This window comes from Dipteris shenzhenensis, chromosome 28 (assembly GCF_047967505.1).
Source record: "Dipteris shenzhenensis isolate YYH24624 ecotype China chromosome 28, Dip_SZ_1.0, whole genome shotgun sequence".
Lineage (NCBI taxonomy): Eukaryota > Viridiplantae > Streptophyta > Polypodiopsida > Gleicheniales > Dipteridaceae > Dipteris > Dipteris shenzhenensis.
In genome coordinates this window covers 7809489-7822886 of record NC_141623.1, presented here as the reverse complement: position 1 = coordinate 7822886, position 13398 = coordinate 7809489, and the positions used below count along the sequence as shown (strand labels likewise).

At 42.0% G+C, this 13398-nt stretch overlaps 1 protein-coding gene across 1 annotated transcript; it reads left to right on the top strand.

Moving 5' to 3' along the window:
- Window positions 1–11767: 11767 nt before the first annotated feature.
- LOC147883126 (flavonoid 3'-monooxygenase-like) lies at window positions 11768–13126 on the top strand. Its single transcript, XM_087399251.1, has 3 exons — window positions 11768–12337; window positions 12440–12696; window positions 12866–13126. The coding sequence occupies exons 1-3, from the start codon at window positions 12193–12195 to the stop codon at window positions 13124–13126; spliced, it is 663 nt and encodes a 220-aa protein (XP_087255377.1). The 5' UTR covers window positions 11768–12192.
- The last annotated feature ends 272 nt before the right edge of the window (window positions 13127–13398 follow it).

Below are 13398 nucleotides of genomic sequence, written 5' to 3'. Positions count from 1 at the left end.
GGGGGAGGGGTGGGGGTGGGAGGATGGGAGTGGGAGTGAGAGGTGGAGGTAGGAGGATGGGAGTGGGTGGGAGAATGGGAGTGGGAGAATGGGACTGGGAGTGGGAGTGGAAGTGGGAGAGGGAGTGGGAATGGGGGAGGTGGGGGTGGGGTGAGGGTGGGAGTGGGAGGGGTGGGGTGGGAGGATGGGAGTGGGAGAGGGAGTGGGAATGGGGAAGGTGGAAGAATGGGCGTGGATGTGGGAGTGGGAATGGGGGAGGTGGGGTGGGAGGATGGGGGTGGGAGTGGGAATGGGGTGGGAGGATGGGAGTGGGTGGGAGAGAGAGAGAAGATAATCTAATAGAGAGGCCAATGGGAGAGGAGGTAATGTTATAGAAGGACCAATGAGAGAGAAGCACTTAAAACCCTAGTTTTTCTTATATATACTCTCCTTCTCTCATTGTTTCTCTCATTTCAACAAGGAAGAGCAAGAGGAGAAGCAAAAAGAGGAGGAAGAGCAAAAGCAAACACAAGCATAGATCTCAACTTTTTTCCAGGTACTTTTTTTAAAATTTGTATTCTTTGAAATTTTATTATAGAGAGAGAAAAGTGAAGGAAAGACTTTTAGAGAGAGATTATAAGAGAGAGAGTCTTGCTGCCTCGGCAGCAAAAGAGAGAGAGAGAGAAAGAGAGAGGGAGAGAGAGGAGAGAAGGGGGGGGAAAGAGAGGGGAGAGAAGGGGGAGAGAAGGGGGGGAAGAGAGAGGAGAGAGGGGGGAGGCCGCTGCTTGCGGCAGCGCGAGAGAGAGGGGGGGGGAGAGAGAGAGAGGGGGGGGAGGCCGCTACCGCGGCAGCGGAGAGAGGGGGGGAGAGAGAGGGAGGGGAGGGGCGGGGAGGGGAGAGAGAGAGGGGGGGCCGCTGCCACGGCAGCGAGAGAGAAGGGGGGGAGAGAGAGAAGAGGGGGGCACAGCAGCGAGAGAGAGGGGGGGAGAGAGAGAGGGGGGGCCACTGCCGTGGTAGCGAGAGAGAAGGGGGGGCGAGAGAGAAGGAGGGAGGCGCGGCAGCGAGAGAGAGGGGGGAGAGAGAGAGAGGGGGGCGCTGCCACGGTAGCGAGAGAGAAGGGGGGGCCACTGCCGCGGCAACGAGAGAGAAAGGGGAGGGGGCAGCACGAGAGAGAGGGGGGCCCGCTGTCGCGGCAGCAAGAGAGAAGGGGGGGCACGACAGCAAGAGAGAGGGGGGGAGAGAGAGAGGGGGGAGAGAGAGAAGGGGGGGCGATGCAGCGAGAGAGAGGGGGGGGAGAGACAGAGGGGGGGGCCACTGCCGCGGCAGCAAGAGAGGGGGGGAGAGAGAGAAAGGGGGGCACGACAGCGAGAGAGAGGAGGGGAGAGAGAGAGAGAGAGGGGGGGCCGCTACCGCGGCAGCGAGAGAGAAGGGGGGGAGAGAGAATTGGGGGCCGCTGCCGCGGCAGCGAGAGAGAAAGGGGAGGGGGCAGCGTGAGAGAGAGGAGGGGAGAGAGAGAGGGAGGGGAGGGGAGGCCGTTGCCACAGCAGCGAGAGAGAGGGGGGAGAGAGAGAGGGAGGGGGGGCCGTTGCCACGGCAACGAGAGAGAGAGGGGAGGGGGCAATGCGAGAGAGAGGGGGAGGGAGAGAGAGAGAGGGGGGGCGCTACTGTGACAGCGAGAGAGAGAGAGGGGGGAGCCACTGCCACGGCAGCAAGAGAGAAGGGGGGGCCGCTGTCACGGTGGCGAGAGAGAAAGGGGAGGGGGCAGTGCGAGAGAGAGGAGGGGAGAGAGAGGGGAGAGAGAGGGAGGGGAGGGGAGGGGAGGCTGCTGCTGCGGCAGCGAGAGAGAGGGGGGGAGAGAGAGAGAGGGAGGGGAGGGGAGGCCGCTGCCACGGCAGCAAGAGAGAGGGGGGAGAGAGAGAGAGGGCGGGCCGCTGCCGCAGCAGCGAGAGAGAGGGGAGGGTGCAGTGCGAGAGAGAGGGGGGGAGAGAGAGAGAGGGGGAGGGCCACTGCCGCGGCAGTGAGAGAGAAGGGGGGGAGAGAGAGAAGGGGGGGCACGGCAGCGAGAGAGAGGGGGGGAGAGAGAGAGGGGGGGCCGCTGCCGCGACAGCGAGAGAGAAGGGGGGCGCGACAGCGAGAGAGAGGGGGGAGAGAGAGAGAGAGGGGGGGCCGCTGCCATGGCAGTGAGAGAGAGGGAGGGGGGGAGAGAGAGAGAGAGGGAGGGGAGAGAGAGAGGGGGGGGGAGGCCACTGCCGCGGCAACGAGAGGGAGAGAGGGGGGGAGAGAGAGAGGGGGGGGAGGCCGGTGCGCGAGAGAGAGGGGGGGAGAGAGAGAGGGGGGGGAGGCCGCTGTCGTGGCAGCGCGAGGGAGAGAGGGAGGGAGAGAGAGAGTGGGAAGAGAGAGAGAGAGGGGGAGAGAGAGTGGGGAGCGCAAGTGAGAGAGAGGGAAAAGGAGAGGAGAGAGTGGGAGAGAGAGAGAGAGGGGGGAAATGAAGAGGAGGGGAGAGAGTAGACTAAGATGAGAGGAAACGTAGACTAGAGCAAAGAGGAAAGAGAGAGAGAGAAGAGTGAGAGAGATGGACGAGAGATGAAAATTTAGAGAGGGAGGACACAAGAGAAAGTACGATCGAGATAGAAAATCTTACCACTGAAGAGGAGAAATGAGTTGGCGACGATCAAGAAGAGATAAACGAGAGATGTTTTGATGGAAGAATTTGGGAGCTATGATCAATGAGGCATATTAGAGGAGATTGGTGTGTGATTTAGTCGAAACTTAAACAAACAAAACTATAAACCTTGGTGTTTGATGAAAATTTAGAGAGGAAGGGCACAAGAGAAAGTACGATCAAGATAGAAAATCTTACCAATGAGGAGGAAAAATGAGTGGGTGACGATCAAGAAGAGATAAAGGAGAGATGTTTTGATGGAAGAATTTGGGAGCTACGATCAATGAGGCATATTAGACGAGATTGGTGTGTGATTTAGTTGAAACTTAAACAAACAAAACTATAAACCTTGGTGTTTGAGAAGAGAAACATGTGGAAACTAGAATTTCAAATTTCCCGCCTTTTTTTAAACTATGAATCCTTGTGTTTGAAAAGATAAACGTGTGAAAACTTGAAAATTGTGATAAAAGACAACCTTGTGTTTGAAAAGACAAACGCGTGGAAACTTGAAAAGTGTGAAAAGACAAATGTATGCGAAAAGGAAAACTTGTGGAAATTGACTTTTAAATTTTCCTTTGTTTTTGAATTTAAAATGAGTTTCACTTTCATTTTCAATTTACTAGTTTAATTTAAACTATAATGCATTTTGTTTTAGAATATAGAAAGTATAATTTTAATTTTATTACATTTTAAATTGAAATTTTAAAAGTAGTTTAGCTTACATTCGTTATTATTACTTTAATTTATTTCTTTTTAGGGAGAATTAATATATTCTTCTAGGTAAATATTAAATTTTTAATTTTAAGTCTTATTTTCTTTATTTTACGTTATTTTTTCATAAACTTTAAGTTAAATTGAATTTATTTATATTTCAAATTTTGTGATTTCAAAAATTTAAGTCTTATTTTCTTAATTTTACTTTATTTTTTCATAAACTTTAAGTTAAATTGAATTTATTTATATTTCAAATTTTGTGATTTCAAACTAATAAGAATTTACTTTGTCAAAGTTTAAACTTCTTATGATTGTGAATTAAGTTAAATAATTTGAATTAAAAAAGAGTTTGGGGGTTTGGGTTTAAGGTTTGGGGATGAGGGTTTGGGGTTTCGGAGTCAGGGCTTAGGGTTTGGGGTTAGGGATTAGGGGTTTACGGTTTAGGGTTTGGGTTTGGGTTTGGGTTAGTGTTTAGGGCGTTAGTATTTGGGGGTTAGCGTTTAGGGTTTAGGGTTTAGGTTTTGGGATAGACATAGCAGATTATATTTGTACCAGTTGTGGGAGTTGATAGAGCATTTTACACTTATATCAGTTGCGAGAGTTGACAGAGCATTTTGCACTTATATCTAACAGACTTCAAATTTGTATTCAGAGATCATTGTAAATCCTTATTTTTTTTCACATTTATGCTTTAAGCCTTGTAAAGCCTTTTAGGCTATTCCCAAAGTATGAAATTGACACTTATATGATTAGGAAGAATAAAAACTTGAGGTGTATTAATGGGACTCATTGTACTTTTGATTTTTCAAAGTAATTGTAGTTTGTCAAAGTACCTAAAATTTGTGTTGTGCTTGAATATAGGATGGATCTTGAGGCTATAGCATTTGTCAATGGTATGACACTGAAATACAATGGAAGAATTTATGCCCCAAAGGACTTCACAAACTGGACCGTTGTTGACACAACAAAGAAAGCATGGTTCTTGGTCTTAAGTAAAGGAAATCTCATTCTAGTGATGACAAAGAGAGAGTTGGAGAAAGATGAGTGGGCATCAAATGTATCTTTCTCAAAGAGCAATTTGATTCAAGGGGGCACCTTAGTAGGAATAAAAATTGAAAAAGATAGCAGTACAATGATGATTTACACAAAGTCAAGAATGAGCAACAGATTGTTTCTTCTTTCTAAGAAAGATGCAATGCACTTTGTGATGCCGCCGCCAAAAGCACCTAGATTTCCTAAATTGGTTCCTGCATTGGAGATCCTTCAACATGTGTGGGAGGAATTTCCCATTGAGGAAGCAAGAAAAATGCAGTCAAAGATTATCCTTGAATACTTTCAGGGTGTCATCGAACAAGGTTCAACTTCATTGGAGGGACCTAAGGTGCAAGAATCCACACATGAGAAAGGAAGTGATGAGACATGCCATGTAGACCTGGTTCATGGTAATACAAATGAGAGAGAAACTGGAGTGGATGAGAGAGAACACATTGTAGCAATGGATAAGGGTCTTGTACACGTGGATGCTTACAAGGGATCTACATCTGAGACAGGAATTGAATTGGTGGAGACAGGACATGCATATGCATCTCAGACAGAAATTGAATTGAGTGAGACACGACATGCATCAGATAAGACAGGACATGCACACACATCTCTTGTTCATGGTATTACTCACTTAGATGGTGTAACTCATGAAGTTGATGGAATAACAGAACAAGTGAAGCCCTTAAGTATACCTGAAGTTGAGGCAATAGAAGAAGAAGTAGGGTGATCTAAAGCGGTTCACATAGAGCCCCTAAAAAATAAACCTCGACGTCAAATGCAAAAGGCAAGTACTTCACGAGCTACAGTTCCAAGTCCTATAACTAGAAAAAGAGGTCGTTCATATACAAAGAAAGGGCAAAGAAGAGAAGAAGAAGAACATGAAGAGGATGCGGAGGGTCTTGAAATGAAGTCAGATCTAGAAGCAGAAATGTTATCAATGAAGAACCTAAATCTTCCTTAGATACAGTCTATGCTGAAAAGATTTTTCAGGCTTTGATTGATGGAAAAAAACCTATTGTTTCTAATTTGGTACTCCGTCCAAGAACATTTTGGCTAGTCATGGGAGATTATAGTCAATCCATCAATTTCTCTCAGCCTATAGATTTTGAGATGCAATTCACTAAGTTCCTCGGAAAACAAGTTCCCTCACTTCAAGAAGGACAGAGTTCAGTGAATGATCCAAAACGACATATAAGGGATGCCAAGAGAAATTTCTTAACTCATTGTACATTTGAGGCAATAGATGGTCAACACTATGCCTATGCTTGTAATGAGCGCTCTAGAGATGCATACAAGAAAGGAGAAATTACTTCGCGAGTGTGCCTCAATTTCACTACTATTCTGCATGCATTTGTATCTTCAAGAACGAGAAAAAATATTTGATTGAGTCAGAAAGACTTAATCATGACATTTATGCACTACGAAAAATCACCTCCACTTCAGAGATGTTGCTCAAAGCTAGGACCATATGGAAAACTTTTAATTCTCCTTTGACCACTCTCAAAAGAACTGAAACTAAAGTGGAAGCGGATAATCTTGTTGACTTCTACACATGCTTGAGTGCCATTGTACCAAGGGGAAAGCAGGAAAGAGCAGAGGTGATTACAAGCTTTAAGACAGTAAGGGATAGGTATCAAGACTACACAAGCATACTTTTCCGTAGTGATGAAGTTTTTCATCAGATCAAAGACGTGTGTCTTGCATGTGAGAAAGGAGATGTCACATATGAGGCTCCATCATTGATTAAAGAGAAGGCAAAGAAGATTGAGAAAAAAGAGATGATAGCTCGGATGTGGAGGCCTTTAAGAAAATTACCAGACAAATACGCAAGTCTTGCTGCAGAGAAATTAATGTCCAAAGAATGGTTTTTTGGCAAAAAGGATAAAGATCATTGCATGGAAGATTACATCATCCAACAGGTCAAGCGTGATGCAGTAAAGAGTGCAATTGAATATTTATTGGCAGAAAAAAATATTCCAATTAGCCAATGTAAAATTGATCATAACATTGTGAGGCAGATGGCATCAGCTTTACCATCAGCTAAACAGAAGGCTTGGGCGCATAAATGGGTGAAGGTAAAAGATGATGGATCTGAAATTACTCCTTCTATGACAAGTGACATTCCGGAAAATGTGTATGCATATGCACAAAAAGTCATCAATAAGCACACTCTCAGAAAAGAAAAAACTTTGAACAAGGGCTTTTTTTTCATACATGAAATCATTTCAGAGTCTGGAAAGAGTGTTGAGTGCAAGGGAGTTTCATTGAATGATTTTTTGTCCGACGACATTGCTTGGGAGAGACCTCAGCTTTTCTTTGTCTATGAAATATCACCGGATGACATTCGTCAACTCCTTGACAGAATATTACATACCACCATTGGTAGAGTGGGACAATGTAACATAGTCATATTTGCTGATAAAGATGACAAGGAACAAATGTCTGCTACCCTAGAAAAACAATATGGCAATGAGCTTAAGATTTACAATGGTATATACTCAAGAAAAAGGGACAAGAGAGAATGCGGTCTCAAGATACAGAGTCTAGAAACCTTTTTCTTGTGCATGAAGAGCCCTTACAATGATCACTCCTTACAAAACAATATAAGAGGGAATGCAAAGAGATTGCAAGTACTGCTAGAAGAGCATGAAGCTCCAATCCCCTCCATCGCAACGCAAATCACTATGAAAGGCCAGCAAAAAGTGCTGATCTTTTAATTAGTATGATGGAATTTTTGCTACCGTCCGGATGGGAAGTCACATTGTGTCGAATGGGACATTTGTTTGAAGCTCTTATCAGAAAAGGACACAATGTAAATATTATTGAGAGCCCTGCTTGCTTGGAATACCTTGATACCGTGGCTTCTCTCACAATAAAGTTTGATAAGAAAGGTCCGATCTCACATGAAGAGGATGCTGACATAGAGATGGTCATGTATGATGAGAGCAAGAAAGATGATGAAAATGATCAAAGCTCTGGATATGATAGTGAGGACACCAGTAATAGTAAGGAAGCAGAAGAAGATGGATATGACACTGACCTTGCCTCTGAAGGTTACATAAAAAGACCACGAATATATGTAGAGGTATGAAAACTTATGTTTAATTTTCTTTATTCATTTAAAGGTCTTTTTAAATTTATAATTAATTTAAAATTTTGAATCTCATAATTATTTATCCTTTTATAGGAGGAGGATGAGAAGGACATAGCTGGAGTAGAGAATATAGAAAGCTCATCTCAAGAAAGCAAAGCTGCTCTGGTTATCCATCGGATGACTCTAGAAAATAATCATACCTTGCAGCAAATGGAGAAGTCATTTCAAGTTAGGTTTCAAGTTCGAGAACAACCTCTTACTTTTCTATTCGATAAAGAGGACATTTCAATCCTTATAAACTTCAAGAAAGAGGTTAATGACAAGGTCATAATAGCCATCCTCAGGTTTGACACAAACTTTTTATTGACTTTATGCTTTTGTATTTCCATTGGATCAAATGAACTAATATTCTTTTCTTTTTATTGTAGTATGGTTTTACAACAGCTTCCCTTATATATACAGAGATGTGCATATATGGTCGATCCTCTTGTTTTTAGTGTACTTAGCAATAAGCAGAAGACCATAGATGATGTTTTTAAGTGGTTGCAACCTATTGATTTGACTGCAGCGCGAGTTATCTTTACTGCATATCACAAGGAGTGAGTATCAATTCCTACCTAGCTTATCTCTTACATTGTGGAGGATTATATCAAATAATAATTATTCTTAATTGATAATGCAGCTTGCATTGGAGCTTAGTAATTGTGGACATCTTAGCCAAGCAATGCTTCTTTGTCAATTCAATAGCATCTATCCATGGCAGTGTGTCAGAGTAAGTATAACCTACTTGTGTCATAATTATGTCAATGAGATGCATCCTATGCAATGCGCACATTCATTTATGTTTTCTATTTTGATGTGTAGATCGGCTCGAAAGTTGGTAGGTGCTATAGATGCACTTATGCAAATGGAAGGTGACTTAGAAGATCAAATAGAGTATGTAACATGTATGCCCTGCAGTGAAGCAGAATGATGACCACAGTTGTGGGTGGAGAGGCGGATATAACTGCTTTTTGCTCCTTGCTCAAATTTTTAATTTGAGCGGCGGTGAAACCTCATTGTCGACATATACAGACTTGCATCTATATGCATTTATGTCATCTATCATTAAGGCATTTATTGATAACGTGGTGGAGCATCCAGAGGAAACATTGGTTGCTACGCCCATAAGTTGGCCTAATGTAACCGCTGTATTGGACGAAATGGGGAGCTCTTTTGAGGTTAGGGTTATCATTGGCAAGCAACTTCGTGTTTTGACTTTTGGTAGCGAGGAAGTCACAATCCTCTCCGACCCTTTGAAAGAGGTTAATGACAAAGTCATGATGGCCATCCTCAGGTTTGATATGAACATCTCTTGGCTTGATACTTCAATCATTTGATTCAATCTGCTTCTAATATTTGTTTATTTATTGCTGCAGTACGGTTATATCTCACTTTCCTAGATCAGTACAGAATCGCGTCTGTATGCTCGATTCTCTTCTTTCAGCTGTACTTAGTGATACCAAGAAGACAGTAGATGATGTTTGTTCAATGCTACAACCTTTAGACTTGGATGGCATGCTAGTTGTCTTTATGCCATATTATGAGAAGTAAGTATCGTCTCAATCTTTCTTTTACTCTCTTATTTGTAATATTATGTCAATTAATACTTAATATTGTGATAAATCTTATCGCTCTTTATTGGTGATGTAGTTCACATTGGAGCCTGATAGTATGGGATCTTGATGACAACCATTGTTGGTTTGGTTGTCAACTCATTTACAGGCTTTCACGGGGTGTTCAGGTAAGTGTTCTTTTATCATATCATTATGAACATGCATCTTACTATTTACTACACAAATTCACTTTGTCATATGTCATGATGGACAGGTCTGCAAACAAGTTAGTTTTTGCGATTATGAAAATCAGGGAGCATCAAGACCAACTAAATTTCCAGACACGCCTCGCAGTGGAGCAGAAAGACATGTTTAGCAGTGGGTGGAGAATTGCCTACAACTTCATGTTGTTCCTCAATGAAATTTTTGAACATGTCTCAATAGAAGCATATACAAAGCTCGAGCTACAAGATTTTATGGCTAAGACTATTCACTACCTAACTGCTACCATTAGGAAACAACATGATGGACTCAATGAAGAACCTGAGGGAGCCAAAGAAAAACAAGAGACAATTCAGTCTCCTTCTGTATCACAGCCTCAAGTAGAAGCATTACAGTCTCCACTTGAATTAGAGACTCAATGCATTCTTCCTACACAAGAAGTGGAGACTCAATGTGCATCTACAACATCACATCTTGCAAAGGAGGAAGAGATTAAGTCTATCTTGATTGCACCAGAAGTAGAATCTCAATGTACACCATCCACACAAGAAGTAGAGACTCAATGTACTCTTAGAGCATCACAGCCTCAAGAGGACTCATCAAACTCTATTCAGTTGTAAAACATGTAGAAAGAAACATGAGTCCTTGAAGATTTTTATCTTGTTTGTATTGATTAATGATAGTGTTTTTTAAACTTATGTTAAATGTTTCAATACATTAGGATATTTTATGATATTTATTCATTACAATACATAAGGTTTTACTTTTTCAAAAGTCTAATTTATTGAGAATTTATTATGTAGAATAAATATCTTATGATGAGAATCTAATAATTATATCATTCTTATGTTCCATCACTTTATTTTATAGATTTCAATGTACTCAAAGTCTATCATCTCACATGTCTCGCAGTACGGTCTTGCATCAGCAAGTCTAACTTATATTATATTAAAAGAATATCTCATCACATGTCTCGCAGTACGGTCTTGCATCAGCAAGTCTAACTTATATTATATTAAAAGAATATCTCATGATGAGATTCTAATAATTACTAGCTTATATTATATTAAAAGAATATCTCATGATGAGATTCTAATAATTATATCATTCTTGTGTTCCATCATTTTATTTTATAGATTTCAATGTACTCTCACTGTATCAATGAGGATGAGATGAGCTCTGGGTTGAATTTAGGCTAAAGACTTGAAAATAGAAAATTCATCAAATTGAATGGCTGTAGTCTTGAAAATAAATTTGCCTTCCAATGAGAGTCTTATTGTAACTTTTAGTGTAATTTGCCTTCCAATGAGAGTCTTATTGTAACTTTTGGTGTTTTTCAACACCTAAATTATAAATATTGTGAGAGTTTGCTACTTCCACTTGTAACTTTTGAAAGTGTTTCCTAAACACTATTATAAATATGAAGAGAGTTTACAATTACTGAACCACTCTTTTTTTTGTAAACCACTCTTTTTTGTGTAACTTATCTCAGGCTTAACTTTTGAAGGTGTTTATTAACACCATTAAATATTAAGAGAGTTCACAACAACCGAATCTTATTTTTTCATGTAACTTATCTAGGCTGCGTTAAATTTTATAATTTTAGTTTCATGTCCTTAAAAAATATATTAAAAAATGCTTGTTTTTATGTTTTTATATGTGCTTTGAAGATTGGGTTTTTCTTAAATTTTATCTGAAAACTAGTCCAAAAGTATATGTAAAAATGAATTTGTACATTGACAAGTCCAAAATTAATGAAATAAGTGTTATACCTTCAATATATAGAGCACATAGTTTAATTAATTAGATTCGGTGGACAATCTCGACATATTCACATGGTGCTTCTATCCTCTCAAGGGTACACATGTGAGAGTGGACACTAAGTCCTAGTATATTGGGAAAAGTACTCACTCACTCTTAGTATATTAGTATATTGAAAAAAGTACATACCTTATGTGTGAAAAAACACATAGCTTAAAAATTAAGAGCACTTGGTTTAAGTTAGATTCTCCTAATCGACATTGTGTTAAAATAATAATCACAGGCCTTAAGTTAGATTCTCCTAATCACATTGTGTTAAAATAATAATCACATACGTCAAAAATGAAGAGCACGGGGTTTAAGTTAGATTCTCCTTGTGTTAAAATAATAATTACAAGTGGAAGTGGCTCCAAAAGGAAAACCAATGATAATTGATCTCAAAGAGCATCTATAGAGAACCCGAAGTCTTATTTAGATAACACAATCTTTTTGGGGAGGGGGCTGGAACAGTGGTTGAACATGTGGGTGAGTGTTTGTCAGTCCGTGCGTCATGCTGTTGTCTGACGTACGGGGCAGTGTTTGTCAGTGTATGGCGCACGCACTTTCAATGTATGCTGTTTATCACCAGCCAGCCCGTGCCTACTCAGGCAGTCTGCCCTTAGATATTGCATAACCTTCCATATTCGACACCACCTCTCAACACGAGCCATGGATCCTTAACTTCGAGCTCCTTCATATCTTGGTGGGAATTTGTTGCTTGGAGATGGCCATCCCACTCTGCTCTCATCTTTTCTGCCTTGCTGCTTGCCTTGGCCTGCTTCTACCTCCATTCCGCATTCCTCCTTACTCGACTTCCACGCCTCCCCCCCGGCCCCCCTGCTTTACCCCTCATCGGCCACCTCCATCTCCTCACCAATTCCATTCCCCATCACGTACTCTCTAAGCTCTCTCACCGCTATGGACCCATTGTGTTCATCAGACTAGGTAGCGTCCCCACCGTTGTTGTTTCGTCCCCTGCCCTCGCAAAAGAAGTCCTCCATCACCATGACGAGGATTTCGCAGATCGGCCTCCATTCGAATTTGGCGAACGTATTCTCTACAAAACCAGTGGATCGGGTTTAATGGACGCTAATGAGCGTTGGCGGGACATTCGAAAGCTCTACACACAAGGAATCCTCTCGGCGAGAAGCGTTCAACTGTACACGCACATCAGAGACGAAGAGATCTCGTTTCTACTTCAGGACGTCCTAAAACGGACGGGCTCAGGTGGTGTGCCGATCCGAGAAATCGCGTTTTCCTTATCAGTGAACGTTATATCGCGGCTTTTGCTTAGTCGGAGAGCAGACGGAAGTTTTTCGATCATCGCAGACTTGGTTAGAGAGTTGTCCACCTTACTGGCGTTACCAATTGTGGGTGACGTGTTTCCTTACCTCAAGTGGTTCGATCCCGCTGGACATCGGGCCAGACTGGATGCTGAGTTCAAGAAATGGGATGCACTTCTGGACGGAATTGTTACGAAGCGCTTGCAGCAGGATGACACGCCAAAGGACATGCTCACAGCGCTCTTCGACTTCAACAAAAAGATTAAGGCCCCTGACACTACTGTCGTCAAAGCTATGCTTCTAGTAAGTATTCCATTGCCGTTGCCTTCGCTATACTGTTGTCTAATGTTATGCAAAACTATGCTTCACTCACTTAAATCCATTCGCCAATTGTCATCTTCCGTCCATTCTGCGAGATCATGTATTGCCACAGAATGGAATCTCAGATTAGCGACCGCCTTTGATTGTGCAGGAACTATTGTCAGGAGGCACGGAGACGACTTCCGCCACCATAGAACTGGCAATGGCGGAGCTACTGCGAAATCCAGGAACGATGCTGAAGCTTCAAGAAGAGCTAGATCGAGTCGTAGGGAGGGATCGGCAAGTGAAGGAGTCGGATTTCAGCAAGTTACCATATTTACAAGCTGTGATGAAGGAGGCGTGGAGGCTGCATCCAACGTTTCCGATGCTCCTACCCCATTATACAAAGCAAGCCAGAGAACTAGAGTGTTAAATAAATTATAAAAAATATTCATAACATCATTTAAAAGAATTATTAAATAAATATTCATGCACATAGTTGAGAAAGCAAAAAAACTTCTTTATTTCAAAATAGGATTTACATATAGAAAATACACTCTAATTCACATTCTTTCCTTCTTCACACTTCTCAAGCTCCTCTTTTCTTAGACGTTCAACTTCCTCTTTTGATTCTGCAGCACTATAGCCTACATCCAACAAGGCATCATATATCACTACTACGCACGCATCCTATTGCGACGTTTA